At 49.3% G+C, this 26489-nt stretch overlaps 1 protein-coding gene across 5 annotated transcripts; it reads left to right on the forward strand.

The window, feature by feature from the left end:
- The first annotated feature begins 672 nt into the window (after positions 1 to 672).
- Positions 673 to 26442, forward strand: LOC120543112 (rho GTPase-activating protein 17-like). 5 transcript variants are annotated; one of them, XR_005636290.1, is made up of 22 exons: positions 673 to 876; positions 12612 to 12651; positions 14678 to 14782; positions 14886 to 14962; positions 15071 to 15182; positions 17279 to 17355; positions 17430 to 17547; positions 17619 to 17687; positions 17791 to 17872; positions 18154 to 18281; positions 18548 to 18659; positions 18779 to 18860; positions 18955 to 19035; positions 20643 to 20756; positions 20906 to 20997; positions 22335 to 22491; positions 23276 to 23482; positions 23621 to 23757; positions 23848 to 24321; positions 24605 to 24628; positions 24804 to 24854; positions 25671 to 25728. XR_005636290.1 is itself a non-coding variant. In XM_039775973.1 (21 exons), the coding sequence occupies exons 1-20, from the start codon at positions 824 to 826 to the stop codon at positions 24625 to 24627; spliced, it is 2340 nt and encodes a 779-aa protein (XP_039631907.1). In that variant the 5' UTR covers positions 673 to 823; the 3' UTR covers position 24628; positions 25671 to 26442. The 5 variants fall into 5 exon arrangements, 4 of the variants coding, with proteins under 4 accessions (XP_039631907.1, XP_039631908.1, XP_039631905.1 ...); XM_039775973.1 differs by lacking the exon at positions 24804 to 24854 and having other exon boundaries at positions 25671 to 26442; XM_039775974.1 differs by lacking the exons at positions 24605 to 24628; positions 24804 to 24854 and adding an exon at positions 25168 to 25217 and having other exon boundaries at positions 25671 to 26442.
- Positions 26443 to 26489: the final 47 nt, after the last annotated feature.

Below are 26489 nucleotides of genomic sequence, written 5' to 3' on the forward strand. Positions count from 1 at the left end.
ATGTTACTCATGAGGGGTTGTCTTAGAAGATCTCCTTAGCATGCTAGGTTGAGTAGAACTGAACCAGTCAGAATGTGTCTTACCATGTGATAATGCAATCAGAATTGCAGAACTGATCAGAATGACCTCCCCTACTTGATGCCTGGGTAAGTTGCTTAACAAGCATTCATTGCATGGACTGAACTGATCAGGAGGTTCCTTCCATGGGATTCCCAGATCAGCTGGTCAAGATGTTCTCCACCACATGCTAAGCAAGTCCTTGTATGTGTTCTCCTGAGGTGAACTGGCTGCAGTACTCTCTCCATTTGTCAGTTGACCTTCATGTTGCCCTCAGGTGCGAATCGACATGAGTTAAAAATGGTTGGAATGTCCTATCCTCATGTGATTTACAGGTGACACGCTTAGGAATGATGTCACCTGCACGTGTACCGGTTTGAAGTTTTGAGATCTCCTTGCATGTATCAGGCATGAACGCCCTCTCTCTGTGACACCCAGGTGAGCTGGTTGCCATGCTCTTGTTCTTCCTGGTGTGCTGCTTCTTTCAGCTACGACCGCGAGTTTTGCTGTGTAATGAAGTTTTCAGGGGCGGGCCTCAGTTTTCCCCGCGCCCCTCATGAATATTCATACAAGGCTCATTAGCAGGCCAACTCGGTAGAACAGAACAGGGCAGGGCAGGGGACGTCTCCTGTTCCGCGGAGTTTAGGGAAGCGGATCCAGCGAGCACTTCCTGCCGTAGAGTTAGCCGCCGCTGGCCGCAGGAGGCAGAGCCGCTCCTGGGCGGCCATCGAGCCAGGCGCAGCCGGGATCAAGTGAGCGGAGCAACATGAAGAAGCAATTCAATCGCATGCGGCAGCTGGCCAACCAGACTGTGGGCAGGCAAGTTGCTGCGGGGGCGCGCGGGGCTGGCGGGGCGCGCGTACATCGAGTCGCTCGTCACCTCTCCGAGGCCGAGTAGCGCGAGCACTTTCGCTTACTTTTTTCTTTCTTTTGATTACTTTGCCGTAAAGCCGAGTAGTTTGGCCTTTGCTCGCTAAGTGCGGTCGTGTCTCGGAGTTACAACTGTCGCGATAGAGAAAGTGCGATTGGAGGGACTTCATGGCGCTGAGCTCCTCGTAGGTCCAGGTGAGGGGCCAGAAGGGTCCCGCCGTCTGGAAAGCTCCTGCTTTGGCCGAGGCTCACTCTCTGTCGGATCGGGACAACTGGCCGTCCACACCTTGACCACTAGGGCTGGTGCTCACCCACTGCGGGCGATTCTGTCTGCGTCTTAGTGACGACTGAAGCTGTGCAGAGCTATATAGTGCCTTTTGTAGGAAAGAGTCGCGGGACGGCATTTGGATATTACCGTTTGCTAATGTTGTGTCCCAAAGCGGCACTTGAGTCTTGATTTACTTTCTTTCTGTTTGTTTGTTTGTTCTGACCTCGTTTGCCCCCACTCTCTGGTAAACGGGAAACCAGTAAAAGTAAGAACATCTGTTTGGGGGGAGGGGGCATGGCTAGACATCGTGAATGCTAACAAGAACGGAGCGCACATGTGTCAGATTGGGACATCTTTAAAGTTGTCAGAGAATGAGACAGATGACCACCTAGACAGTGTGGAGAGGGGCAACTCAGTAACACTGAAACTGCAAGGGGTGAGGGATGGAAAGTAAGAAACAGGCTGTCTGTGCATAACAAGTGAGGAGGGCAGTAAAGCGGCAACAGGTACTTTGGAGGAGCACGATGCGGGCACACACATACTGAGGGGAAACTGGACACAGACTAAGACACCAGTTAGGACAATTGGGGGACAAAAAGTAGGCTGTCAGTGTGACATGAGAGGAGGACAATAGGGTACAAAAAGTAGTGATGAAGGGCAGGTTGTCTGTGTGACACGAGAGGAGGACATCTGGGGACAAAAGGTAGGGATGAAGAGCAGGCCGTCTGTGTAGACCCAAGTTCAGAGGACAGTTAGGGGAAGAGAGTGGAGAAGAGCATCTCACTAACCTTAAGACTGTGTGTGGTGAGGAAGACAAAGTGATGAAGAACAGGCCATCTGTGCACATCCAGGTGAGGAGGACAGTAAAAATAGTTTGGAGAAGCTGGATGCAGGCACAGACACACCAGTGAGGAGGAGATGGATGTAGGCACAGACACATAGTGAGGGGTAACTTGACGCTGGCACGGACACCAGTGAAGAGATGAACACGGGCACATAGTAAGGAGTAACTGGACCCGGATGCAGACATTACTGAGGACGAGATGGATGTGGGTGCAGACACCAGTGAAGAGCTTGAAGTGGGTGCAGACACCAGTGAAGAGAACAGTTCGAGGGTCATAAAGGTAGTGAGAAGGAGCACAGACCCCTGTGAAAAACAGCAGGCTGTCTTTGTGACAATGTGAAGGAAATCAGAGGACAATAAGTAGTGATAATTAGAAGGCTGTCTGTGCAGACCCAAGTGAGGAGGACAGTTGGGGGAACAGATACCCACCGGGACAGCCAGGAGAAGAGCATCTCTCTAAACTTGAGACAGTCGTGGTGAGGGAGAGGAGGATGAGAGGATGGAAAGTAGTGAGGAAGAGCTGGACATGGACACAGATGCGTAGTGAGGAGTATCTGGACGCACGAGTAGACACCAGTGAGGAGGACAGTAAAGGGACAAAAAGTAGTAAGGAGTTATTGGACACAAGCACTGATCCCAATGAAGAGGAGCAGGCCATGTGTGCGGACATAAGAAGAGGGCAAATGGGGGTGGGAGGGCAAGAAGTTGTTGAGCTGCAGACCACCATAGTCCTGCTCCATTGAACAGCTGCCTTTGCATTACAGTTCTACTGAGAAATGTAGTTTTCAGTGAAGTAGCTCTGAAAAGACGTTCAGCTGCATATCTCTTCATTTGTTCTTCTGTCTTTCTATGTCAGACTGATGTGACATAAACCCGCACCTTCAGACTACTGTAACCTGTAAGTTTGCGCTGTCTCCATCTAAATCATGACATAAACATTTAATCCAATTGGATGATCAGCAGAGCTCCACAATTGTTTCTTCTCGACTGAGTGCAGATACTAATGAGGAGGAGGAGCTGGACATTGGCAGGCACACGTGAGGACGACGGTCAAGGGGCAAAAAGTGGTGAGGGGCAGCAATACATGGGCATAGCAACTAAAGAGCAAACGCAGGATGTGGGCACAGCCACACTCACGAGTGAGAAAAACGCCGCCAAGGATGAGACGCTAGTGAGGGAGACGGGGGGCCTCGGGGGAAAATGTACGCTGACACTGACTTCAGGGAAAGAGGCACATTCTTGTACAGACATAATTAAATAGAAGAATATTCTGGAAAGTGAGCACTGTGGGGAGAAGAAAAGCAAGCTTGAGTGACACAAGAACAATAAGGAAGTGGTGGGCACAGGTGTCGTGACCTGGGTGTTGGTTCTAGTTCAGCATCACAAGACCTCCCTCAATACGACCATAAAAATAAAATAATTAGTGTATGTAGACGCCACTGGAATAAAACATACAGAAGAAAGTTGGCCGATTTATTAGGCATCTTCTGAGCATGTGGCGCTATTTAAAATAGACTTAATGTTACAAAGCAGCACACATCCTGATGACATGAGGCTCATAATGTTTGTTGATAAATGACGATTGGTAAAGTAACAGATTTCCTGTTTATCCATTTTTTACAAGTATAAATTTAAAGAGATAAGGCCGTCCACTCATCCTTCGAACCCCTCGAGTGTCCTCAGTGACGCCATTTCAGGTCACTTATTTTCCAGATGGAGGTCCTGTTCTCGTCAGGGGGCTTCTGTTGGGTTGAGATTTGAATGTGTTGTTCACGATGGTGCGGCCTGAAGATCAGCAATGAAGAGGCAGATGATGACTTTTTGTCATAAATCCAAGTAGCCGCTAGCAGCTTATAACTTGATGACATCCTTTACTAGGAAACTGCATCTCTGTTACAAAATGGCTACATAATGTTACTGTCATAATGGATGGGTGAAGAAATGTGATATATTAATAAGATGGCTGCTGTAATTAATAAGAGTAATAATTGTGTTCATAAAGATTGCACTGAAATGCAAAAGTGTTCAGTCCCCTTGAAAGTCATCATCATTTTCGGCATGACAGAAGATTTGCACACGTATTTATCCATGCAGTATTTTTATGTGAACTCTTATGCTGTAACAATACATTTCCGAAGTCAAAATAAACCATCTTCTGTAGATATTTAACTGAAGAAGCAAAACTCCACTGTTTGTATTTGCATGTGTATTTAAACCTCTGTGCTTTGGAACGACAAGTGAATCACAAACAACACAAAGGTGACAGTCATAATTAAACATCATCAGGAACGACTTGTGAGTCCTTTACATCTCTCTGGATATAAAAAGTCCCCTTTGTAACGGCCATAGTCTTTGTTGGACAATCACTGCAAAAATGAAGACAAAGGAGCATTCTACTGATGTGAGAAAGAGACTCCTTGAAATGCACAAGGCAGGAAATGGCTACAAAAAAATATCGAAGAGTCCATCACAGCACCCAGACTCTTACTAGAACAGGCCGACCCTCAAAACTAAACATCAGAGCAAGAGGTCGACTGGCGAGTACAGCTACTCTGAAGTCTGCAATGCTCATTGGCTGAAACTGGAGTGAAAGTGCAGGGTTCACAATTTCAAAAGTTCTTCATAAAAAAGGCCTCGCGGGAGGGTAGCAAGAAAGAAGCCATTCCTGAAGAAGCTCCACATATAGCATTTGCTACAAAGCATGAGAAAGGTCCATTTAAGATGTGGGAGGAAGTTTTATGTTTAGATGAGACCAGAATAGAACTTTGTGGCCAGGCGTCAAAGAGGTATGTGTGGAGTGAGACTAACAATGCCCTTGCCTCAAGAAACAGCACACCTATGGTGAAATATGGTGGTGGCAGCATCCTGCTCTTCGTGTGCTGGGACTGGGAATCTTGTCAGAGTTGAAGGGCCAATGGAAGGACGCAAATAGTGCATAATTCTACAGGAGAAGTTGTTCCAGTCTTCTATGAACCCACAGCTCTGGAGAAGATTTGGCTCTTCAACGTGACAATGACTCCAAGCATAAGGCCAATGTGGCACTGGAATGGCTCAAAAACAGAAAGGTGAAGGTTTTGGAATGGCCAAGTCAAGCCCTGATCTTAACCCTATTGAGACTCCGTGGCTCTGTTTGAGAACTGCTGTCCAGAAGCTCCATCCCACCGCCTTAGAGGATCTCTACAAATTCTACCAGGAAGAATGGGGACAAATCACTCCTGAACAATGTGCAAAAATGGGAAATACGTACTGTACATCCTCAAAAGAATGAAGACTGTTATCGCAGCTAAAGGGTCCTTTAACTAAGTATTTATGTGTAGGGCTTGAATACACATGGAAACACAAACTTGGGGATTTTTGTTCTTCAGTTAAATATCTACAGAAAATGGTTTACTAGGACATTAAAAATGTATTGTTACAGTACAACAGTTCACTTTAAAAATACTGAATGGATAAATATGTCTACAAATCTTCTGTGAGGCAGAAAACTCTGATGACTTTCAAGGGGTTGAATACTTTTGAGTGCCATTGTAAATATGACATCACGTCAGTTTTAGGTGTCCGGCACCTCTTAACTCATCGGTACCAGAAACCCCCACATATGATATGCCATTTGACTCATCTTGTTGTCTAGGACATCGAGCTTTTAGGGGTCTTTCCTGTTTTTCATCCATTAGACTTTAAATGCCATCTTTGGACCCTATTTTTCACAGGAGGTTACAGCATTATGATAAACCAATAGGCGTCTTCAGCAGAAATGGTCAGAAGGACTTGAAGTTGTGCTCGTCGCATCAGCCGACCCCTGGGGTTCACCCCTAATGGGATACGAGGGTCCAAATTACTCTTTTTCACAAACCTTTGGGGGGGAAAAAAATGGGAATCGGCAATACAGACATGTGGAGCATCGTGTGGTGCTATTTTCGAGGTTGCTGATCAAATATAACGTAACGTTTTTGATAATTGACTCTTTGCCGGTGGTCTTAGCCTTCTAAGAGCCTCTACCAGAAGGTTAAAAATAAGCAATTTCAAACAGTGGCGTGGGGGGATCGTGTTCGACTATTTCAAGGTCTGTCATTCCAAATATATTTTTGATCCTTTATTAGGGATCCAGCCCCCTGTGGACTTCCATCAGAGGGGAGACAATAACACATTTCTGTTAGAGTTGAGGTTATTTAGACCTATTAAACTGAAGCACACATTTTAATATTCCAATTGTTGGACATATCTTTTCTTATTTATTATGTACTTCTACCTCATAAAGTAAGTCGTTTAATTTCTTATGAGCATTCGGCTTACCCTAATTCAGACCTTTTAATAATAAAATGACTACAATAGTAAGATAGGCGTTGGAAGAAAATGGCTGTTTTTGATAATAAGATTAATAATTAATACCTCATAATAATATTACTGTGATTTTAAAATGGCTGTAATAATTAAGATTAATAAAAGTGGCTGTAATTGTTAAGATTAATAACTAATAATACATGGTAGTAGTAAGTACTGTAGTACAGTGATTTTAAAATGGCTATATTAATAAGACAGCTGTAATCATCATATTAATAAGAACTACCTGTTCTACGCATCTAAGACGTGTTAAGATCTAAGTAATCGGCATAGACTTCGGTGTTAACGTTCACAGTGCACCATCTATTGGAATGTAATTTGTAATGCGTGTAGTAGTAAAAATTCGCTGCCTTTTCATTCCAACAGATGGCGCATCACAAACAGTTACATGTCTCATGCCAAATCAGCCTTCATAAAAGGTTCAAGTGTCTATTTGTGTGCCCATATCAGTGCTATGTCTCTGTTATATGCTATTTGGTAAGGATTTGTAAAAGCAGGGCGTGTTTGTGGTGCGCCATCTGTTGGAATGACACATGCAATGCATTTTCTTGCAGATTTTTGTGATGCACCATCTGTTGTAATGACATGCAATCCATTTTATCATTACATGCTTTGCAAAATACATCCCAATAGATGGTGCACAGCCAACACTAACGTTGAGGTCTTAGTTGATTGCTTAAATTTCTGCCCATTTTAGACGGGTAGCACAGCTAGTGGCAGAGAGCAGTGAAATGGCAGCCGGATGGATACACAGACACACACGTATCCTTTTATTAAGGTGGATAAGATTGCTGTAATGATAAAATTAATAACTGACATGATAATGACTGCAGTAATAAGATTAATAGCATCAATAATATGAATAATAGTAAGATGACTAATAATTGATTATACGATTAATGGTAAGATGACAGTATTAATAATTGTAATAAGATGGCTGGCTTTTGGTATTTCACTTTCTTCTTCAAGTGCTGCTCTCCATCTTCACTCCTCCAGCAGATCCTGCTGCTGTCATGTCAGCCGTGCCTTTCACTCTGTCGCCACGCTGTACCAGAGCACACTTGACATCCCGAGCACCTGCCTAACAGACCTCCTGGTGCGGCTCCGGCTGCTTGTCCTTCTCGAGATTCGGGGGCTTTGTTTAATGTTAATGTTGTCTGCACATCGGCTGAATTTGCTTTGAAAGTGAAGTGAGACCAGTGAACCTCTGAGTCTCCATCTTCAGGCTTTCCTTGGCCCTCCTCTGTCTTGAGCAGCTGCAGGAGATGCTCACCATTTTGTATCGCACTATGGAGGTATGCGAGAAGGACCAAGGCCTATGGTTAAGCGACAAGCGTCCTCTGGCAGGAGAGCTGATTTTGTGAGAGACACCATTGAGGAAGGGCATTGGCAAACCCTATGATGGACAACGGTGGGCACTGTAAAAGTGGGATAGTGAAAAGCTGGCACAGTGGTGAGGCAGAGCCAGTCCTATGAGTGTTGTAGCTAATGCCATAGAGAGAGAGACAGAGTGCTAGATGGGCACTAAGATGGGCCAAGCAGCAAGGCAGAACAACACTCTTAACAAGTACTGGCAATGGTAGGGATTGGCATAGATTCACAAGACAGCACAAACTGCATAGTGCACATCAATAAAGTTACGGATAACAAAGATGGTTGACTGGCATATTGGTGAGCAAGAATGAGCCCTGTGAACGGCACCATGACTGGGCATACCAGCCACCCCTGATGTTTAAAAGCAATGTAGCAAATAATAAAGTGGGAAGGGATGGGCACAGGGTAGAGAAACGGTGAACCCCATGATTGGCACTGTACTGAGCAAAAGGAAACCCAACCATACACTACAGTGAGGAACAGTTGGCACCTGGAACAGTTGCCAGTAAAAAGGAGTGAAAGTTGGCACAATACTGAGTAAGCGCAAGCCCCATGATAAGCAACACTGAGGAAATGTGGGTACCATAAGTTGCAAAGATGGATAGTGGCAGACTGGCACAGTGTGGCCAACTGAATCCCATGACACACAACAGTTAGTACAAATGGCACTGTAACAGATACGTAAGAGTAGTAGTGGGAGACTGGCACACAGGGGCTAAAAGGGGCACAGTTGTAAAAGGGAATGGGCACAGCAGTGAGAAATATCGAGCCCTGTGGCACACCATAATGCGAAAAAATTGAGAAGTGTAACAGCTAAGAGTTGAAGCCAACTCTGTATCAAGGCAAAGGGAACAGCAATGTGTTGGGTACCAAGGAGAGAGAGTGGGAGACTGGCAGTCGAGGATAATGGAGAGGGTATTGGTGAGAGAGAGAGAGAGAGAGAGTGAGCTATGTGACTGGCCAAAGTGTGAAACGGTGAGCTAATGATCACATTATCACTTCAGTCCGGCTCTGGTACAGGGTGATGAAAAGTGAAGTTGGGGTGGAGCGATAGAAGGACCCATAAGGGGCACACAGGCAAGTTGTAGCAAACCCTATAGCAACATAACGGGTGCAGAAGTGGGTAGACTGGTACAGTGACAGGACAGACTAAGGCACTTGGCATACCACCACAACATAACAGTGGGACAGTGATAGACTGGCATGATGGCGAGGAAGAGCAAGATGCCAATATGAGCATAAGGGGAAAGCCCATTGATTCATAACATAGAGAAAATGGGCAGCGTAACTGGTACCAAAGTGGCCCAGTGGTAAGGCTGAGCATGACCATTGAGGGGCACAAGGAGAGCCCTTAGAATGGGCACTGTGTTGAGTCGGAGCAAGCCCTGTCATATTCCATAGTGAGAAAGGTGGGCACCCAACCAGACAGTGACAAATAAGCACAGTTGTGAGGCAGAGAGACTTCTCTGATGAGCACAATGGTGAGCCCCAACTCCCCCATGATACTCCACGCTTTGGAGTGGGCACTGTAGCAGATAAATAACAGATTGGCGTAGTGGTTAAAAGGGACAAGCCCTGAAGCGGACACAGTGACAAGGCACAGGACATAATGCTTTAATGGAAAATGGGCACTATAACAGATGGCAGAGAGGTAAAGGCAGAAGGCGATGGCTTCGGTGTAAAGCACAGAGACATGGAACAGCGAAGAAATGTGGCACTCTTAATAGATACAGTAGGAGACTGGCACATTACTACATCAGAGCAGGTCTTGGGCAGAATAATGTTGCTAATCCTCTGGCAATAAGGAAATTGGGCACCATAACACATTAGAGGCAAATAGAAAATTTGTGATGCACCCCTGAGGGAGTTGAAGCCCTTAAATAGAATCTGGTCAGAGATAATGGAGAACGGCGAGGGTGTTGGGGAGTCATGTGAGTGGCAAGCTAATGACCACATTATCACTCCAGTCGGGCTTGATTGGCATGGACTCCCCTCTGGAGCAGGGTGATGCCAAGTGGAGTTGGGGTGGACTTCCCTCTGGTGCAGGGTGATGCCAGGTTGTTGCATACTTCTCTTGAAAGGATTTTAATGCTGAGTTCCAGGTTGGCATAGGGTCCCCTGCCATGTTAAGGGGTCTTGGTTTTTCTGCTGTGTCTGCCCACCTTGATGAGTGTAACACGTGATGTGCCCTAACACTGGTCAAGCAAAACACTTGAGTGCTAATGATGTCCAGCACTGTTGTGGTGTTGTAACTGTGCTGGGCACCTTTAGACGATCAGAAGTTGTCCATCGTTTAGTTTGGTTGGTCAGGGCAAACCTCCCAGGTTTGGTTTAAGGTGGGCTTGATTCCAGTAATGTTGGTGATGCTGAGCTGGCCGGGCCCTGCAGCTCATGTCGTATGGTGGTGCAGGTGCCCTCAGTGGCGGGCATATGACAGCTTTATGTGCCTACTGGGCATTTATGTGGAAATCACGACGAGGTGTTTACAGAAACATGCCAGTGTGAGGCTGAAGGGAGGCATGATGTGGGGCGCTGTCCAGTCTGGTGTTGCTCGTAACTTCGATGGAATGAGAGGAATGCATTTTTCTGGGTTATCCTAATGCCTGATGGGATTGCTGGCCATGCTCCTAGAGCTGGAGAGATGATCTCTGACCTCAAGCTGGTAGTCACTGGACACTCCGATAGACAACAGGCTGCTCTGGTAGTGAGGGCCCACAGCGGTGTGTAGAGAAGTGTGGTGTGCCAAGGGTCGTGACTGGGGTCAGATGTGCTGGATGCTACAGGAGTGTGAAAGTGAACAAGATCTTGAAGGGACAATGCCTTTTTGTGGATATTTTATGGGTTGAAGGTGGAGTGGGCTGTCAGGCCTGCAACCCCCCTTACCTGACCCATGTTTGGCAGCTATGTGTCCACACTGCCCACGGCTCGTCTGTCTGCTCAGTGTCTATCTTGGTGTTTTGTTCACTGGTCATAGCCTGGGTTGTTCTCCTTGTTTCTGCTGCTGTCCAGTCAGATGGGGAGTCTGCTTGTGGTTGCCACCACTTCCCCCTGAGGGGCCTTTTGCCATTTTTAGAGCTTCTGAAACCTGCCATCTTAGCTGAGAAAGAGGAAGCCCAGCTGGCCCACCACCGTCCTGATTCATTTCGTCTGACAGGAAGCTGAAGCTCACGCCGGTGTGGCGGGGGCTCAGTTCCTGTCTTAAAATGACCGGCTCCTTGCAGCCCAAGGTCCTTCCTGCTTCTGCAGTGTCTTTGGAGCCATGCACAAGCTTGGCGGGAGGTTGCAAAGAGGTCTGCCGGCAGCCACGTGCATGCCGGAGCCAAGGTACCCGTCTGACCGGCTAAGCAGTGGAGCTCGTTAGCGTCACGTGTCCCTACTGACTCTGCAGCCCTCTTCGGCGTGTCATTCAGGTTGGCCTCCCCTTCCTCGGGCCTTGTCCTTCTCTCACTAATGCCCTTTAACCTCCATTTTCACCCTGCAGACGTCCCTTTAGGTGCCACTATCTCGTATGACGGATTTCTCTTTCTCATACAAGACCTTCCCTTATTTCCACCTCTGCTTCGGGCCTCCTCTTTCTCATTTTGGCTTCATAGTTGTCATTCTTCAGCCTGCTGTTCTTGTCTTGTGCCTTCTCTTCCTCGCTCTGACGTTCCACTCAGCCTCACTTTCCTCAATCTGATGCCATGAAGCTGCCAGTTTTGAACCCTCTTGACTTCTCATTTCTCCCTCTGCTATGTCTTGATGTTCCTCTTCCTCACTCCAGCACCTTCCTCTTTTCTTCCCGTCTGTCTCATTTTTATCCTGCAGTACCCCCTCACTCTACTCATGTTTCAGTCCTTTTTTTAAATCTTTGGCCTCCTCTGTCGGCCTCCTCTTCCTCACTCTCCACCTTTTTATCTGCCTTGCAGCCTCTTCATCTGTCTCTGTAACTCCACTTGGCTTACTCCCATTGCCCTCTTCTTCCCAGTTTCCTCATCCTATGTCTGCCTATTCTCCCTCTGTAGTTTCTTTGTGCCATCCTCCTCTTCCTCATTTTGCAGTGTATTTAGTCTTCCTCTTCTTGTCCCTATGCCTCCCTTCAGCCTCCTCTACTCCCTTCCCTCCTTGTCCTCCTTGTTTTTGAACACTTGGGGTTGGCATTCGGGTGCTGGTTGGTGTTCAGGCCCACTCTGCCCGCTGTCTTTGACCTCTACCAAAATCTTATCAGAAGTGGAGGAGAACAAAAGGCTGGAGGCGGAGCTTCCTGTGCTGGGCTCCAGTTACAGAGCTGACTTTTGTGTGGTGGGTGTTTATACCAGACAGAGTGGGCGGGGTCCCCCTCCCCTCCCCACCAGCATACCTTCAGCGTGAGGCACAGCAGAGCCCAGCGAGCCCACCCCACCCAGGCCAGTTACCATAACAAACAGGCCTTGCGAGGCGACGAGGTGACAGCTCGGTGCAGCGTGAGGGTGACCAACATTTGCCAGGATTAGGACAGTGCCCACTTTGCCCTCCCACTATGCTGTAATGGGTTTTAGTCAGATTGACCCCCTCTTTGAAGTTCTGACTTTCTAGAGCCTGCTGTGCCCAGGAGGTTTCAAGATGTGGGTCTGATATCTGCTGCCCCTATCTTTAGGGTTGGGCATCACTCTAGATCCTGTGTGTCTGATTGGATGTATTGGCAGGCACCACGGTGAGATGGCAGGTGGGGTTGTAGTGCCAGCTGCACCTACCAAGGGAGGGCTGACTTGAGCAGATGGCTTTGTGGTTTTGTACCAATGCCTGCCAAATGTGGTGCACACGGTGTGTGGCATCAGGCAGGTTCATTTTTTTTTAGCACTTGCCAGTCACTAATTCCTGCTCTCTCATTTCTTTCAGGGCAGAGAAGACCGAGGTACTCAGCGAGGATCTTCTGGTGGTGAGAGCTCTCTTGCCTTCTCTGTTTTTTCTCCCAAAAGAATGTTGCCAAAACACATGACGCTCGGTGCCCTAGGGCCATGGTGTAGGGTTACCCTCCTCGGAGAGTATAGCACCCTGAGAGCTAAGTGAGGCCCTCCTGAGAACCACCTGAGTGGCACAGTGCCCTTTGAAGCACGGGTGCTTGTTGAAACCTCCCCAATCCAGAGTTGTGAAACCAAGCAGTAAAAATTCTTCAGGTGCTGCCAGGACCTGCCCATGTGTGTGTGTGTGTGTGTGTGCGCGTGTGTGCGCGCGCGTGTGTGTGTGTGCGCGATCGCATGTGTGTGTGTGCGCGATCTCATGTGTGTGTGCGCGTGCACAACTGTCTTGGGGCGGGGCCAAGTGTGTGCTGCGGTGCTCTCTGTCATGTGCTTTACTGACAGATGCAGAGCGCTGGACTGGAGAGCTGGTCACTCGGTCCATCGCATGGCCAAAGTTCAGTTGCATATACAGGTGGGCTGCAGCCCTCCTCTGTCTGCCTATAAGATACATGGGAATTGGAGGTGGTCAGACTGTCCACCAAACAGCCAGAAGGAGCTCCAGATGTGGACAGCTGCTGAACCCAGCGAACTCGGTGGGAGTGATAGGTTCTGATGCTCTGTGTCTGCCAGGCAGTGGACCACCGGTGCAGCTCGCACTGTCCATCCTGGTGTAATCCTGGGCGCTTTGGACTTAAACTGGTCAGACTATCCACTGACATACAGCCAGTAAGCCCATACTGGCCTTGGGAAGCTGGTGGCCTCTGTTCATCAGGTAGAAGTCCTCAGAGGTGGATGGAGCGCTGGACGTGTGGGCTTATCGGCCTGCTCATATGCAGTGGTCTGCAGAGCTGGGAGACATCCACTCTGCAGTGACCCACCCTATCCAACATTTGTTGGTCCTGCTTGCTGTAGAGAGCAGTGGATTTACTGAGGTTGAGCCAGGAGCCCTGGATTGGGATGGCTGTTTGTTGCCAAAATGGCTACTCGGTCAAAGAGTTTCAGATTTCAGGCCCCTACTGGTAGGCAGCAGGTCCTGAGCGATGGACTGCTAACCATCACGTCCACCATGTAGCAGTAACATGGGCAGTCAAAAGCGACCCCCCATCCAGCACGCTGCTGACCTAGACCCATCTATTTGACTAGATGATGGACTGGATGACCGAGTGCAGATGAAGCACCAGATAGAGCTGTCATTAAATGGGGTGAGTGACCGCGTTACAGACTGGCCTGAAAGCAGGACAGAGCACTCGACTTGCCTACCAACCTGGCCTTCAGGTGCTGATTCTGGGAGATGGATAGGGCCCCAAATGTCATGTGATGTTGTGGTCACTCTGTCCACCAGGGATAGGTCCTCTGAGCTGGGGAGAGCAGTGAATCCATGCAGCCCTGGGCTCCGATGGCTGCTCGATGGAGTGACCACTTGCCAAAAAGCTCCTCACTCTGTCATGTAGTTGAAAAAGTGGCTGCTTTTCCTGAGCTGTGGAGAGTTTGTGTTTGGCGTTGTGCCACTCTGCCCATCAGTGTTTGGTAGAGAGCAGAATGGAGCGCGCTGTCCATCAAGTAGTGGACAGAAGGCTGGGCTCAGATGTGGAAAGTAAAAGGCTTCAGTCTTGTGCCAACGGTGCCCCCTAGTGGCCATTTAGTTGCCTGAGATTTCTACCCCATGTGCTTCTCTTGAGGTGCCCATTCAAGCAGGCACACGCCAGCTCCCTGTGCTTCTCCCACTCACCCCCAGCAGTAAACACGCACTTGAGGAAAGGGAAACTGCCGGGAGCGGCTGCAGTTGATCCTTGTACTCGTGCCAGCATGGAGTAAGAGTTCCCAGGCTCTGTGGAGCGGGTAGCACCGAGTGGAAAATGTGACCTCAGCACGACTTTTATCTGTAGTACCATGTAGGTGGGTAGGGATAGTCATTTTCATGGCTGCTTAAGGTAGTGTGGACTCGGGGGTTTGCGGTGGTCTTCCATTTTTGCACACTAGTGTCTCGCTGCTTTTCATTTCCAGATAGAGAAAAGGCTGGAAACCATCAGGGTCGTGTGCCACAACACCCAGAAGCGTCTGGCGGCCTGTCTGCAGGGTCAGATTGGTACAGATGCCGACAGGAGACATGTGAGTAACCCGAGCAGAGGTCCGGACTTTTGTAAGTGAGCTCTGTTCACTTTGATGCCTGCTCTACCGTCTGACATGCAATTTTACTCCTCGATCTCTGCAGAAGAAGCTGCCGCTGACCTCGCTGTCACAGTGCATGCAGGAGGGAGGAATCCAGCTTGGCGAGGAGTCTCTACTTGGGTATGTGCCAAAGCATCTGGTTGGTGCCGCACTGCCTCTTCTGTCTCCTGTTTGACATGGAGGCTTCAGCTACACCGAGCTTGAGCTCACCAGTCTGCTTCTTTATAGGAAGGTGATGGAAACCTGCAGCGAAGTGGAGAGCCGACTTGCCATGGACCTGTCTGCCCATGAGGTCCAGCTGGAGAGGGAAGTCCTGGAGCCCCTGAACCAGCTGGCAGAGGTGAGCAGGTCCAGTCTGACATGGACCTGCAGATGAGAGAGAACCCTCCATTTGCTTTAAGACTTGTGTTGTCTTCTCTGTCATCACAGAGGTTTGAGAGAGGGGGGCTGCCTTGAACCAGCTTGGTATGTGCGCGTGATTGTACCCCTCTGGACTGCAAACTCCACCTTCCTAAGTTTGGAGTCTCCATGAGTCTAAAATATACTGCTCCCCTCACCCTGCCTCCCCAAGTCTGCCACTTATTGCCTTACCTTTTCTGGATCTGAGACTTGCTGCTTATGGCGTCCTTCTCGTGCCTTCATGAATCTGCCCCCTAGTGGTGGTCAAAGCCTAAATGCCTTCTCCGTACTGACCTGTTCACCCTGCCTTGCCAGGTCTGCCCTCTAGTGGTTTACTTTTCTGAATTTGTATTTTGTTTTAGTATTTGTATTGGTCTCCCGCTGTGTTATGAAACTGCCCCCTAATGGTAGTCAGAGCCCCTCTTCATGCCCCATGCTGACCTGCCCACTCTGTCGTATAAGTCTGCCCCCTACAAGTTTTTGTATTTAGAATTGTATGAAACTGCCTCGTAGTGGTGGTCATAACCAGACTTCATGCCCCCTACTGATCTATGTACTCTACCTTTGTGAGTCTGCCCCCTAGTGGTTTACATTTTTTTAGACTTCCTGTTTATTGTCTCTCCATCTATTGAACCTGCCCCCTAGTGGTGGCTACAATACAGGTATGTTAAATCTACCCCTCCTATCTTCTTGACCCTATCTCCAAGTAGTCTGCTCGTGGTCTCTGACTAGTGATGGTCACAGCTGGTCTTCTTCAGTCTGCCCTGTAGTTGTGGTCTCAGATTGACTTGTTGCCTGCTTACCTATGCTTCTTGAATTGTGCCCGCTAGTGGTAGCCACAGCTTCACTTCATGCCCCATGCTGACTGCTCACTCTGTCTTCATAGTCTGCCCCTATAGGTTTACTGTTGGGTATTCAAAATTTTATGAAACTGCCCCCTAGTGGTGGTCATAACCAACCTACATGCCCCATACTGATCTTCCTACTGTGCCTTTGTGAGTCTGCCCCCCTAGTGGTTTACTTTTTCTTTTTTTGAGTCTTCCTGCTTATTGTCTCTCCATCTATTTTCACGAATCTGTCCCCTAGTGGTGGCTACAATACAAGTATGTTAAATCTATCCTTTAGTAGTCTTCCCCTCAAGCCTTCATGATCCTCCCTCCTAGTGGTCTGCTCATAATGTCTTCATAAAATACACCCACTAGTGATGGTCACAGCCTGTCTTTGAGTCTCCCCCGTAGTGGTGGTCTCGGATTGACTTATAGCCAAGTTGCCTGCTTACCTTCAGTTCATGTCCCACGCTGACCTGCTGACTCTGCCTTCCTGAGTCTGCCCCCTAGTGGTCCGTCCATTCCGTCTTCATAAGACTGCCCCCTAGTGGTCTATCCATCCTGTCTTCTTGAGACTGAAGACTGCCCTCTAGTGGTCATCCGTCCATCCCGCCTTCATGAGGCTGCCCCCTAGTGGTCCGTCCATCCCATTTTCTTGAGACTGAAGACTGCCCCTAGTGGTCATCCGTCCGTCCCATCTTCATGAGACTGCCCCCCTAGTGGTCCGTCCGTCCCGCCTTCATGAGACTGCCCCATAATGGTCTGTCCATCCCGCCTTCGTGAGACTGTCCCCTAGTGGACCTGCTCACTCTGCATTTCTGAGGTTTACTTTTCTTTACCTGAGATGTTGCTGCTTGTGGTCTCCACGTCTATTTTCCTAAATTTGCCCCTAATGATGGCTCTGCACTTGAACAGCCCCCCCCTTCCTGTGCATGTCCTTCACAGTCTTTCCATCATGGCTTCATGAATGCGCCCCCTAGTGGTGGTCAAAGCCTCATTTTTTTTTTTTTTGACCCCTGCTGGTCTACTTACTCTCCATTCCTGAGTCTGCCCCCCCACCCAACCTTTACTTTTATTTTGTATTTTGCTTCTAGTCTCCCCATCTGTCTTCATGAATGTGCCCCCTAGTGGTCTGCTCACTTTGCCCCTTTCCAGTCACATGTGTTCCAGCAGTGAACAACTTGAGTTCTTTTGTGTTTTTCATTTTAAGGTGGAAATTCCAAACATTCAAAAGCAGAGGAAGCAGCTGGCCAAACTGGTTCTGGACTGGGACTCTGCCCGTACAAGGTAGGCTGAGGTTGGCTTCTTTGGGGTGGGATGCTGTTGCCCAGAGAGTGCCCTCATTCTTTCATGTGTTACAGGTGGAACCAGGCTGCGAGATCAATCATTTCTGGTGCCAACTATCTAGCCCAGACGGCCAAAGTAGACTCGCTTAAGGAGGAGGTGGATGAAGCCTCCAACAAAGTGGAACTGTGCAAGGTGGGTCTCCTGGTGCCCCTGTGCCCCCTAAGAGCTGGTCCTCTGTAAACTAACATATCTGTCTTCTGCAGGACCAGCTGGCTGCTGACATGTACAACGTTTGCTCCAAGGAGGGTGACTACGCCCGCCATTTTGTCATGGTGAGTACGATGCCCTTCTTGCTGCATGGGTGCAGCTGAGCAGGGTGCCCATTCTTGCTCATCCACCAACCTCTCTTGTGTTTCTCTGTTTATTCCACGTCAGTTTCTAGAAGCTCAAGCAGACTACCACAGAAAGTCACTGGCTGAGTTGGAAAACCTCCTGCCAGTGGTGAGAGCCCAACAAGGTAGGTGCCACCTGCCCATGCTGTCTGTGCCATCCTCCTTGTCTGATTCTGCTGCTCTTCTCCTCCTCGCTGTAGTACCTATAATAGTGCCCCTCTTCCACATCCCCTGATGTTGCACGCCTTTGGGCTAGTCAGGGTCTCTGACAAGCAGAGTTGGTTGGCACCAGTCTTGACCACCGACCTTCTTGTGAGCACTGATGGGGTGGGCCGTCTTTGGTCTGAATGTGCAGTTTTGGGGGGATAATGTTTGCTGCTAACTCATCTTGTTCTGGATTTGCCAGAGTCATGGACAGAGCGGCCAGCATTTGGGACGGCCCTGGAAGACCACCTGAAACGCAGCAACCGGGAGATCGCGCTGCCCATCGAAGCCTGCGTTATGATGCTGCTGGAGACGGGCATGAAGGAGGAGGTAGCGATGACCAAAGCGACTGCTGTCTCATGTTACGCATTCTGTATTTGACTTGTCCTTGATTGAAGTGGCAGTCACTGTCCCAGGCTACCCATCAAAATGCCATAGCTGTTTGCCCAGAATGGCAGGCAGGAGCAGAAGATGGTGCTAGGATGCCAACACTTGGGCCAGGGTGTAGCTGAATATCGCCTCTCTCGCTCTCTGTGCCCATTGTGCCAACTAGTATGCCCCAACTGCTTTTTGAACCTGTCTTTGCTTCCTGCCAGGGTTTGTTCCGCATAGCCGCTGGTGCCTCCAAGCTGAAGAAGCTGAAGGCTGCACTTGACTGTTCCACTTCCCAGCTGGAGGAGTTCTACTCAGACCCTCATGCAGTAGCAGGTATGTGTCTCACCCGGGGTAAGAGGGCACACTGGTATCTTCCTCACCCACTGTGCCAAGCTTGTGTTCAAAATCTGAAGTGTTGTCCAACTGTGATGTGTGTCACGCTGTCCCTTCAGGCGCCCTCAAGTCCTACATCAGAGAGCTGCCAGAGCCCCTGATGACATTCCAGCTATATGACGAGTGGATCCAAGCATCCAGGTAGGTGGCACAGCTCAGGCCACGGCTGCCAAATCATTGTGCCATTGGGAAGATGGGCACCCACTGAGCTCCGGTGTCTTTTTTTCCCCTGTAGTATCACTGACCACGACAAGAAGATGCAGGCCTTGTGGGTCACCTGTGACAAGCTACCAAAGGCCAATAAGGCAAATTTCAGGTGAGACCCCCACACCATTCCCCCCCCTCCCCCTCAAACCCCTCCATCTGGAAGGGTCGCTGTACCATCTTGTAGCCTGAGAGTCGATCAGAAGGTGTCTCACTGGCAGTGACCTCGCTGGACAGGGTTATTTCTTTGACCTGTGCAGTGGCCCATCCAGAAGGGCACTTGTGCAGGTCAAGAAGTTTAGTGCCGTGAGAAAGTATTTGCCCCTTCTTTTATATTTTTGTGTATCTATCACAATGAATGGCTTTAGATTTTTTAGACAACATGTAAAATTTGATAAAGGGATCCACCATAAACTTATAACACATTTCAAAATTAATACTTCATATATTTAAGTAAAGAAGTTATGCAGCAACTGTGTCGCTTGTGTGAAGAGATAAGTGCCCCTCTAGTTGCCCACTTAAACCAATCAACCACCGTTAATCAGCAGAGTCATCTAATGAAGCATGGCCAGCCATGTTAAATCTGAACCTCGCAGTTTGCTGGCCCTTGTCATGAGAGTGAGGCACTCGCCCCAGGGTCTCTGGGGTTCCAGAAGTGGCGAAGAAACAAGTTGTTGAAACTTAACCAAGGAGGAAATGTTACAATTTTAAGGCTCTGGGACTCCACCACATCACATTAAGAGCCATTATCTCTTCAATGGGGAGCTGGTGAATCTTCTTAGGAAAGACCAGCCTGTCTAAATTACCCCCAAGGACACAGCAAACAGCTCATTGAAGAAGTGACAAGAGGATCCTAGAAGAACATCCCAAGACCTGCAGGCTTCTCTTACCTCGGCTACAGTCCACGATAAGGGACTGAATAAGAATGGAATTCATGGGAGAGAAGCAAGGAGGAAACATCTGCTGTCCCAAGAGGTCCATCCGTGCTCAATGCACAATTCAAATAAAACGTCTGGGTGATACTTTGGATTTAATGTTCTGTGGTTGGAGGAGTCCATATTAGAACTCTCTGGATGACGCCAGTCCCGCTATATCTGGCATTCAACATTAAGAACATCACACCTACAGTCTAATATGGAAGTGGCAAGGTGATGGTATGGGGGGTGCTGTGTGACCTTGGGACCTGGGAGACTTGGCCATTGTTGAAGGAATCGTGAATTGGGCACTTGAGCAGAATTTTTTATGAGAATGTTCAGTCATCTGTCAGTGAGTTGTAGCTGAAACATCATGTAGCAAGACTATGACCAAAACTAAAAAGCCAAGTCCATCACTGGATAGCTCAGGAGAAACAGAATTAAAGTTTAGTTCTGACCAAGTCAAAGTGGTGACTGGAGCTCTTCACGTGTGCATACCTACCAATGTGTCTGAATAAGAGTATGTGAGAAATCTGAAATAGTCATTTTGGGTGGTCTGCTTGTTAAGAAGCACACAATGCACATGCCAAGCTCATGATGGATTGACAGTACATCTGGAAGTTTTTCAGAACATCAGCTGTCCTTGGTCAGCGCCGTGTGGGTGGGCTGGCAGGGTGGTTGAGTTTATCTGTGATTCAGTGGCATGCAGCCTGAAGAGGCAAAGCTGCTACTTGAGATCTGTCTCCATACTTGGAATACCGTGTTCTCTATGATTGTGGTCATGTCTGTCTGTCTTTCTTCCAAGGTACCTGATTAAATTTCTGTCCAAATTGGCCAAAGACAGTGACATCAACAAAATGACTCCAAGCAACATTGCGATTGTTCTGGGACCAAACCTTCTGTGGGCCAAAAATGAGGGGTAAGTTGGCCAGGGACTGGCATGGAGGCTAGTGGCTTGCCATTGTGATCAGGCTGATGTGTATCATGTCGCGGCAAGGCCATCTCCCGTTATCTCGGTGGGCATTGTCTGGCCGTCTCACTGCTTCCCCTCTTCTCTGTGTCTGTCAGGTCTCTTGCCGAGCTTGCAGCCTCCACATCAGTGCATGTGGTGTCCATTATCGAGTGCTTTGTGCAACACTCGGACTGGTTCTTCCCTGAAGGTAAGTCTTGTCTTGGTGCTCCCTGGTATGTCAAGACTCCATTGTCACAATAATTAGGTGACAATGAGTGAGAGTACTTGGCCTCGGGTCAGCTTTGTGGTACAGGCAGTGATGTGTACCCTTTGCAGTGAGAGGCTTTACTGAAGACTTCACTCTTGGTCACTCATCCTCCATACAAGACCAGCAGTGATGGGACTCGAACATGGGGCCTTCAAGGTACAGAGCAGGCTTCTTTTGTCACTGTATAGAGGAGGAGTGAGGGCCCAGGTTCAAGGGCAGCCTTGTCTGTCTTAGGACAGCTAACACAGAGGGGCTTCATGCCGGTGACATTTGTGGTCTTAGCGCTTGGACGAGGGGGGCTGACGCTGTGTAATACGACATATGAGTATGGAAGCCAAAAGCTGCTCACGCACTTGAGCCAAAGGACATCGCCATTGTGTTGATGGCTCTGGGTTCACGGCCAGCCTCTCCATGTAGGGCCATGTAATGGATAGGGCTGGGACACTGGGCGGGTGTACAAGAGGCTTTTGGTAGTAATAGTAGGGAGATGTAATGGAGAGGGGTGGGAAACGTGGGGCGGTGGTACAGGAGGCTTTTGGTAGTAATAGTCCTTTCAGATGAGGTGGTGTTTTAAGTAGGTTGGTAATAAAGACAAGGCCAGAGCTTTAATATTTCTTTCAGGTGGGTGACAGGAGGTGTGACTTCAAAAATGCAGGCAAAGCCTACAACTGGGGGAGACAGAGCTTCAGCCCTCTTCAGGTGGGGGTGCAGATGGGGGTGGAGCTTTATGAGCCCTCCTCCACAGTTAAGGGGAGGGGCTTCAGCACTGGGGCATGCCCAACTCCCTGGTAACCCTCCAGACTGGGGTGGGTGGGGAGTTTCAGGACTGCATTCAAACAGATGGGAGTTTCATGAAGTGGGGATCATGCAGATGGGGGGTCTTTCAGTACCATTTCTTTTGTTGAGATGGAGGGTGGGGGTTGTGTTACAGGACTGGATTCAGGCAGGTCATTACAGGCAGGGAGGCTTCATTGCTGTTTCTCCTTTCCGCTGTGCATGGGTGGGATGTGGCTGCCATACTTGACAAGCAGGTTCTACAAATGAGGTGGGCTTTCAGCACTTTACTGCTACTTTAAAGTATGTGGTACAGATTAAGTGTGGGTTTTCAGACTGGTGGCAACATGTTACGGAATTCCACTACTCTGTTGAGGTAGGTGATACCACTTGTGGTACAGGTGGGCTGGCTGCGAGGGTTCGTTTACCCCGGGGGTAAACTAGACCTGCAGTTCACACTCTTGCTGATTGTTCTCCATGACTTAATTTGTTTTCCTCCACAGACATCGACTTCAACATCTCTGGTGTTTTTGCCCCTGCTGTACCAGCTGTGCCATCCAACCATACCAACCATGTGCCTCCACCATCAAATGAGGTGGAACCCAACCCAGCAGAGAAGAAGAGGCCTGTCAGTATGGCACTTTCTGAGGGCAAGGAAAGGTGAGCTGCGACATAATCTCCAGTCCTTGGCAGTACCACTGGTCCGTGTCTGGGCATTAAGATTGAGAATTTGGGTACCACACTGGGTGAAGTGATTTTAATCCTCTTAGGGTGCTGCTATTGCCGAAGGCAAGCAGGACTTTGCTATCAGGTGATTGGCAGCGTAAGTGGCCCCAGCCCCTTGTGGCCTATCATGGCCTGCTCCAATTTAATTGAAGTGGAGAAATGGACCCAGCTGTCTGTTCTTACCTCCTGTGTACCAATGCTTTCCAGGTTGCATGCCCTGCCTCTTCATGGGCACGTGAACCTAGTTGCATGCTCTGCCCTGTGGTGGTCATGCACACGATGCTTCTTGCTTCTTGATTCTGGTGTGTTTTGTGTTTGTTTAACCCATTGGTGGGCATATCTACCAAGCTACTTATTTAGGGAATGTCTTTGGAATCCTGTTTGCCAGGCTGCTTGCTTGGCACCTTAACGGAAATAAGCATATATATTATAGCTGTGCCTTTTGGTGGGTATATGTGCCAGTCTGTTTAGGTCTATAATGTGAGTCTGTGTACTGATCTTTGGCACACGCTATGTTACTTGCTTGGATGTTGCTGGCACTTGTGCCAGGGGGTCCGTGTAGCCTTTTGGTGATCATGTGTGCTGGGCTTCTTGTTAGGCCTTCGGTGGTCACATGAATCGAAATGCTTACACTGTCTGCCTTTGTGTCTTCACAGTCTGCTTTGTCTTTCTCCCTTTTTCTCTCTCGGTCTTTGTCTCTCTCTCTTTCTCTGTGTAGCCTGGGTACCAAAGGAACCGACCTCATGCCACGCAGAAGTGGGACCCTCACTAGAAAACACGTGTCTCCTGCCTTCCAGCCCCCATTGCCCCCAGTTGAGGCTGAGCCACAACAGAATCCGAATCTGGCTCGGCCCATGGGCACAGGTCTGGAGAGCAGCCCAGCGGGCTCGGATTCTGCCGCAGAGCAGGCTCCCGAAGAGCCCTGGTAGGTGTAACGGTCACCCAGTGACCCTCCGCTCCTCAGTTACCCCATCAGTTCCTTTCCCTGACACTGTATGTCCAGTGGCTTGTATTGATCTTTCTTGGTCCAGTGGTGACACTATCTTGTGCCCTCTGCTTACAGTTCTGTGAAGCCAAAGGAAACTGCCGGGACTCCCCCACTTGTGCGAAACAGCGTAAGTGGGCTACCCACAGGAAACCAGCTGACCACAGGACCTTCACCCAGCAACCTTGGGCCGAGTCCACACATGATGCGGAGAGGTGAGCTCCACTGTCCAGCCCCCCCAGAGACAGCTGCCACTCTTCATTGACCACATCACTAATGCCTGTGTCTCTTGTTTTCTTGTGCAGCCACCAAGAAGCCAGCACCAGCCCCTCCGAAACCTGCCCAGCTGGGTCCCCAGGCACCACCACCCACTGCAAACCACAAGCCGTCTTCCAGCCATGGATCTGGCCATTCACCCCCCAACTTGCCTCTCACTCAGCCACGCAGACACTCGAGTAACCAACCGCCAATCCAAGCTCCCAGCCACCCACCCCCGCAGCCTCCTGGCCAGACTCCAGGAGGGGCCGGTGAGATGGGGACAGATCCCTCACCCCCCCAGACTCCCACCCCTCCCGGCACCCCACCACTGGCCAATCCCGCTGGCATAATCTCATTCCCCCCTGGCTTTGGAGGTGACAGTCCTTCCCCCTCTGGTGCCCAAGCTAGAATGCGTCCTGTGCCCAAACCCAGGAACCGGCCTAGTGTGCCACCACCCCCCCAGCCACCGTTCCCTGGCAATGATAACTCCAGCGCCGGCACTGGATCCAGGCTTGTCACTGGTAAGTGTTTCTTTCCTTCAGACCATTGTTAGAAAAGTATTAGGGGGGCCTTCACCTCAGTTTCAAAGTGTTAGGTAGGCAAAGTCCCTATGATGCCCTGTCCTGTCACACTTAACCTCTAAGGACTCTGCGGTGCCATGTTTGAGAAGAGTGGAGTGTGTGGCACCGTCCCTGATTTTTCTGTCTGTCTGGCACCTTTCCTGGGTTTTTTGGTGCCTTTTGTGGCATCTTGCAGATCCGCTGCATGTTTCTGAACTAACTGCTTGTTGTGGTGCCTCCGCAGGTCAGGAATCTGCCCACCTGTAAGGTTTGTAATGCCCCCACCGCCGATTTTGTGCCCATCGTGTGCAGACTGCCAGTTGCTTTGCTGTTGTGCTGTCTGCCATTTATATATATATATATATATATATATATATATATATATATATATATATATTATTTTTTTTTTTTTTTTTTTTTTGTTCCTTTTTGTACCCGTCCAGCTCCTGTGCCATGTTCACCAGAGACCTTTCCCTGAAGCCTTTTTGATTGAGGTGGCTGTTTTTGGGTGGGGTGGGAGTGGAAGGTTCCCCAACCCTCATTTTTGCATGCCAGGCAGGCAGAGTGTATGTGGGATTTAGATTTTAGTAATCTGCATGTTTGTTAATTTGTAGACTAAGATGGCCTGGCATGTGGGCATTGGCCTCACCCACTGTAGTCATGCTGCTGGGGTTTGCTTCCCACTTTTACCTCTCCTGGTATATAGTGCCTTTCCAGAAGCTTGACTAGCTGTACTCATAGGAAAGCCTCACCTTCCAGGCAGCTGGCAGGGTCTCCTAATCATGAAATTTCTGTCAAACAATGCAGATGTGTGACTGGCGGGCAGCGCATGTGGCAGCGGAGATTGGGCGGCACTGGTAAGGTTCGAAGCGCGGCATGTCCTACCCTAATCCGGCTGCTTGCCTGCTGCTACTAATGGGTGTGTGTGGGGTCCTCACTTTGCTACTGCTTTCATAACATGTGTGTTTGGGGACAACATTCTGGGAATTTAGAAGGCGTGAAACGGTGGCCAGTCTCGTTCATTTACTTGCCCTCTTTTACCCCCAACACAGTTGGTTGATGATGTAGATAAACAACTCGACTGGCACATCCTTCAGGTGGCATGGGACTGAAGCACCCATTAGGCAGTGGCTGGGGGTGGGTTGGCACAGGTGCCCAGTGTGAACACTGCTTGGGGGTAAATGATAAGCGAGCGATAGGGTTTTCAGACGGCTGGTCAGTAACCACGGAATGTGGCCGGCGTGAGGGGATCCCTTGGATTGTGGGTGGAGGTGGTTGCTAATGTCAGTCTTGTGCATTTCTCTTGGCAGATCTCCATGCCACTGTTCCAGCTCCACCTGTGGCCTTCCTCACCTCCCTGGATGCTGAGCGTGACACAGAGAGCACTGTACTGTGAAGATACCCCACTCACCCTGCTGTATACAGGTGGACTGCATGGCCACCCGGGAAGCCCACTTGGACCGATGTTCAGCTATTCTGGGGCTGCCTGGGTGTGACGGTTCCAGCTAAAGACTGCTCTTCCAGAATTCTGTTCTGCCATCTGTGGTCGGCTCGTAAAGTGCCTTTTGTTTTCTCCTCCCCCTCGCAGGAACCCCCATGTGCAACCCACCCTTGTTGGGTGATCCTCCCTCATGCCCATGAGAGGTGGTCTTGTCCACTGGCCTCATGGGCTCCACTACATGTGTGTGGGATTCATCTAAGACGGGCGGAACAGCTGGGGGCTGGACTCCCTCAGCCAATGACTGACTTGTATTACCCTGACTGTGTGAGATGGGGGGTACACACCATCTCCCCCTGAACTCCCCCCCTGCCTGCCTTTTCTCTTCCGCATTAAGTGTCTGTGGTGTTCAGCGTAAGGGGATGGCGGAAGTGAAGAAGTGTGCACTGCTTACTGTTGGGATGGGTGGGGTGTGCACATGAATGGGGTGGGTAGCCATGTGCATTGCTCTGTATGCCCGGGGGGGGTTTCCCTGTGCTTTATGTACGCTCTGCTGGCTTTGGACCCTAGAGCCGGTTACAGGTGGTGACATGTTTTCACTTCTCTTTCTTAATAAAAAAGCAAAAACTGTTCCGAAGACAAAAGCAGGCTCCTTGTGTCATTGCCGTTTTGTGTAAGTCACGTGTCGCTG

Source organism: Polypterus senegalus, chromosome 13 (assembly GCF_016835505.1).
Source record: "Polypterus senegalus isolate Bchr_013 chromosome 13, ASM1683550v1, whole genome shotgun sequence".
In the NCBI taxonomy this organism is placed as follows: Eukaryota; Metazoa; Chordata; class Cladistia; order Polypteriformes; family Polypteridae; genus Polypterus; species Polypterus senegalus.

Bases quoted from the DNA above. Each gene is read 5' to 3' on its own strand.
- LOC120543112 (XM_039775971.1), top strand. From the start codon at position 824: ATGAAGAAGCAATTCAATCGCATGCGGCAGCTGGCCAACCAGACTGTG. The intron at 12,652-14,677 runs GTGAGAGCTCTC...TTTCATTTCCAG, and splicing joins TCAGCGAGGATCTTCTGGTG to ATAGAGAAAAGGCTGGAAAC. The intron at 23,758-23,847 runs GTGAGCTCCACT...TTTCTTGTGCAG, and splicing joins TCCACACATGATGCGGAGAG to CCACCAAGAAGCCAGCACCA.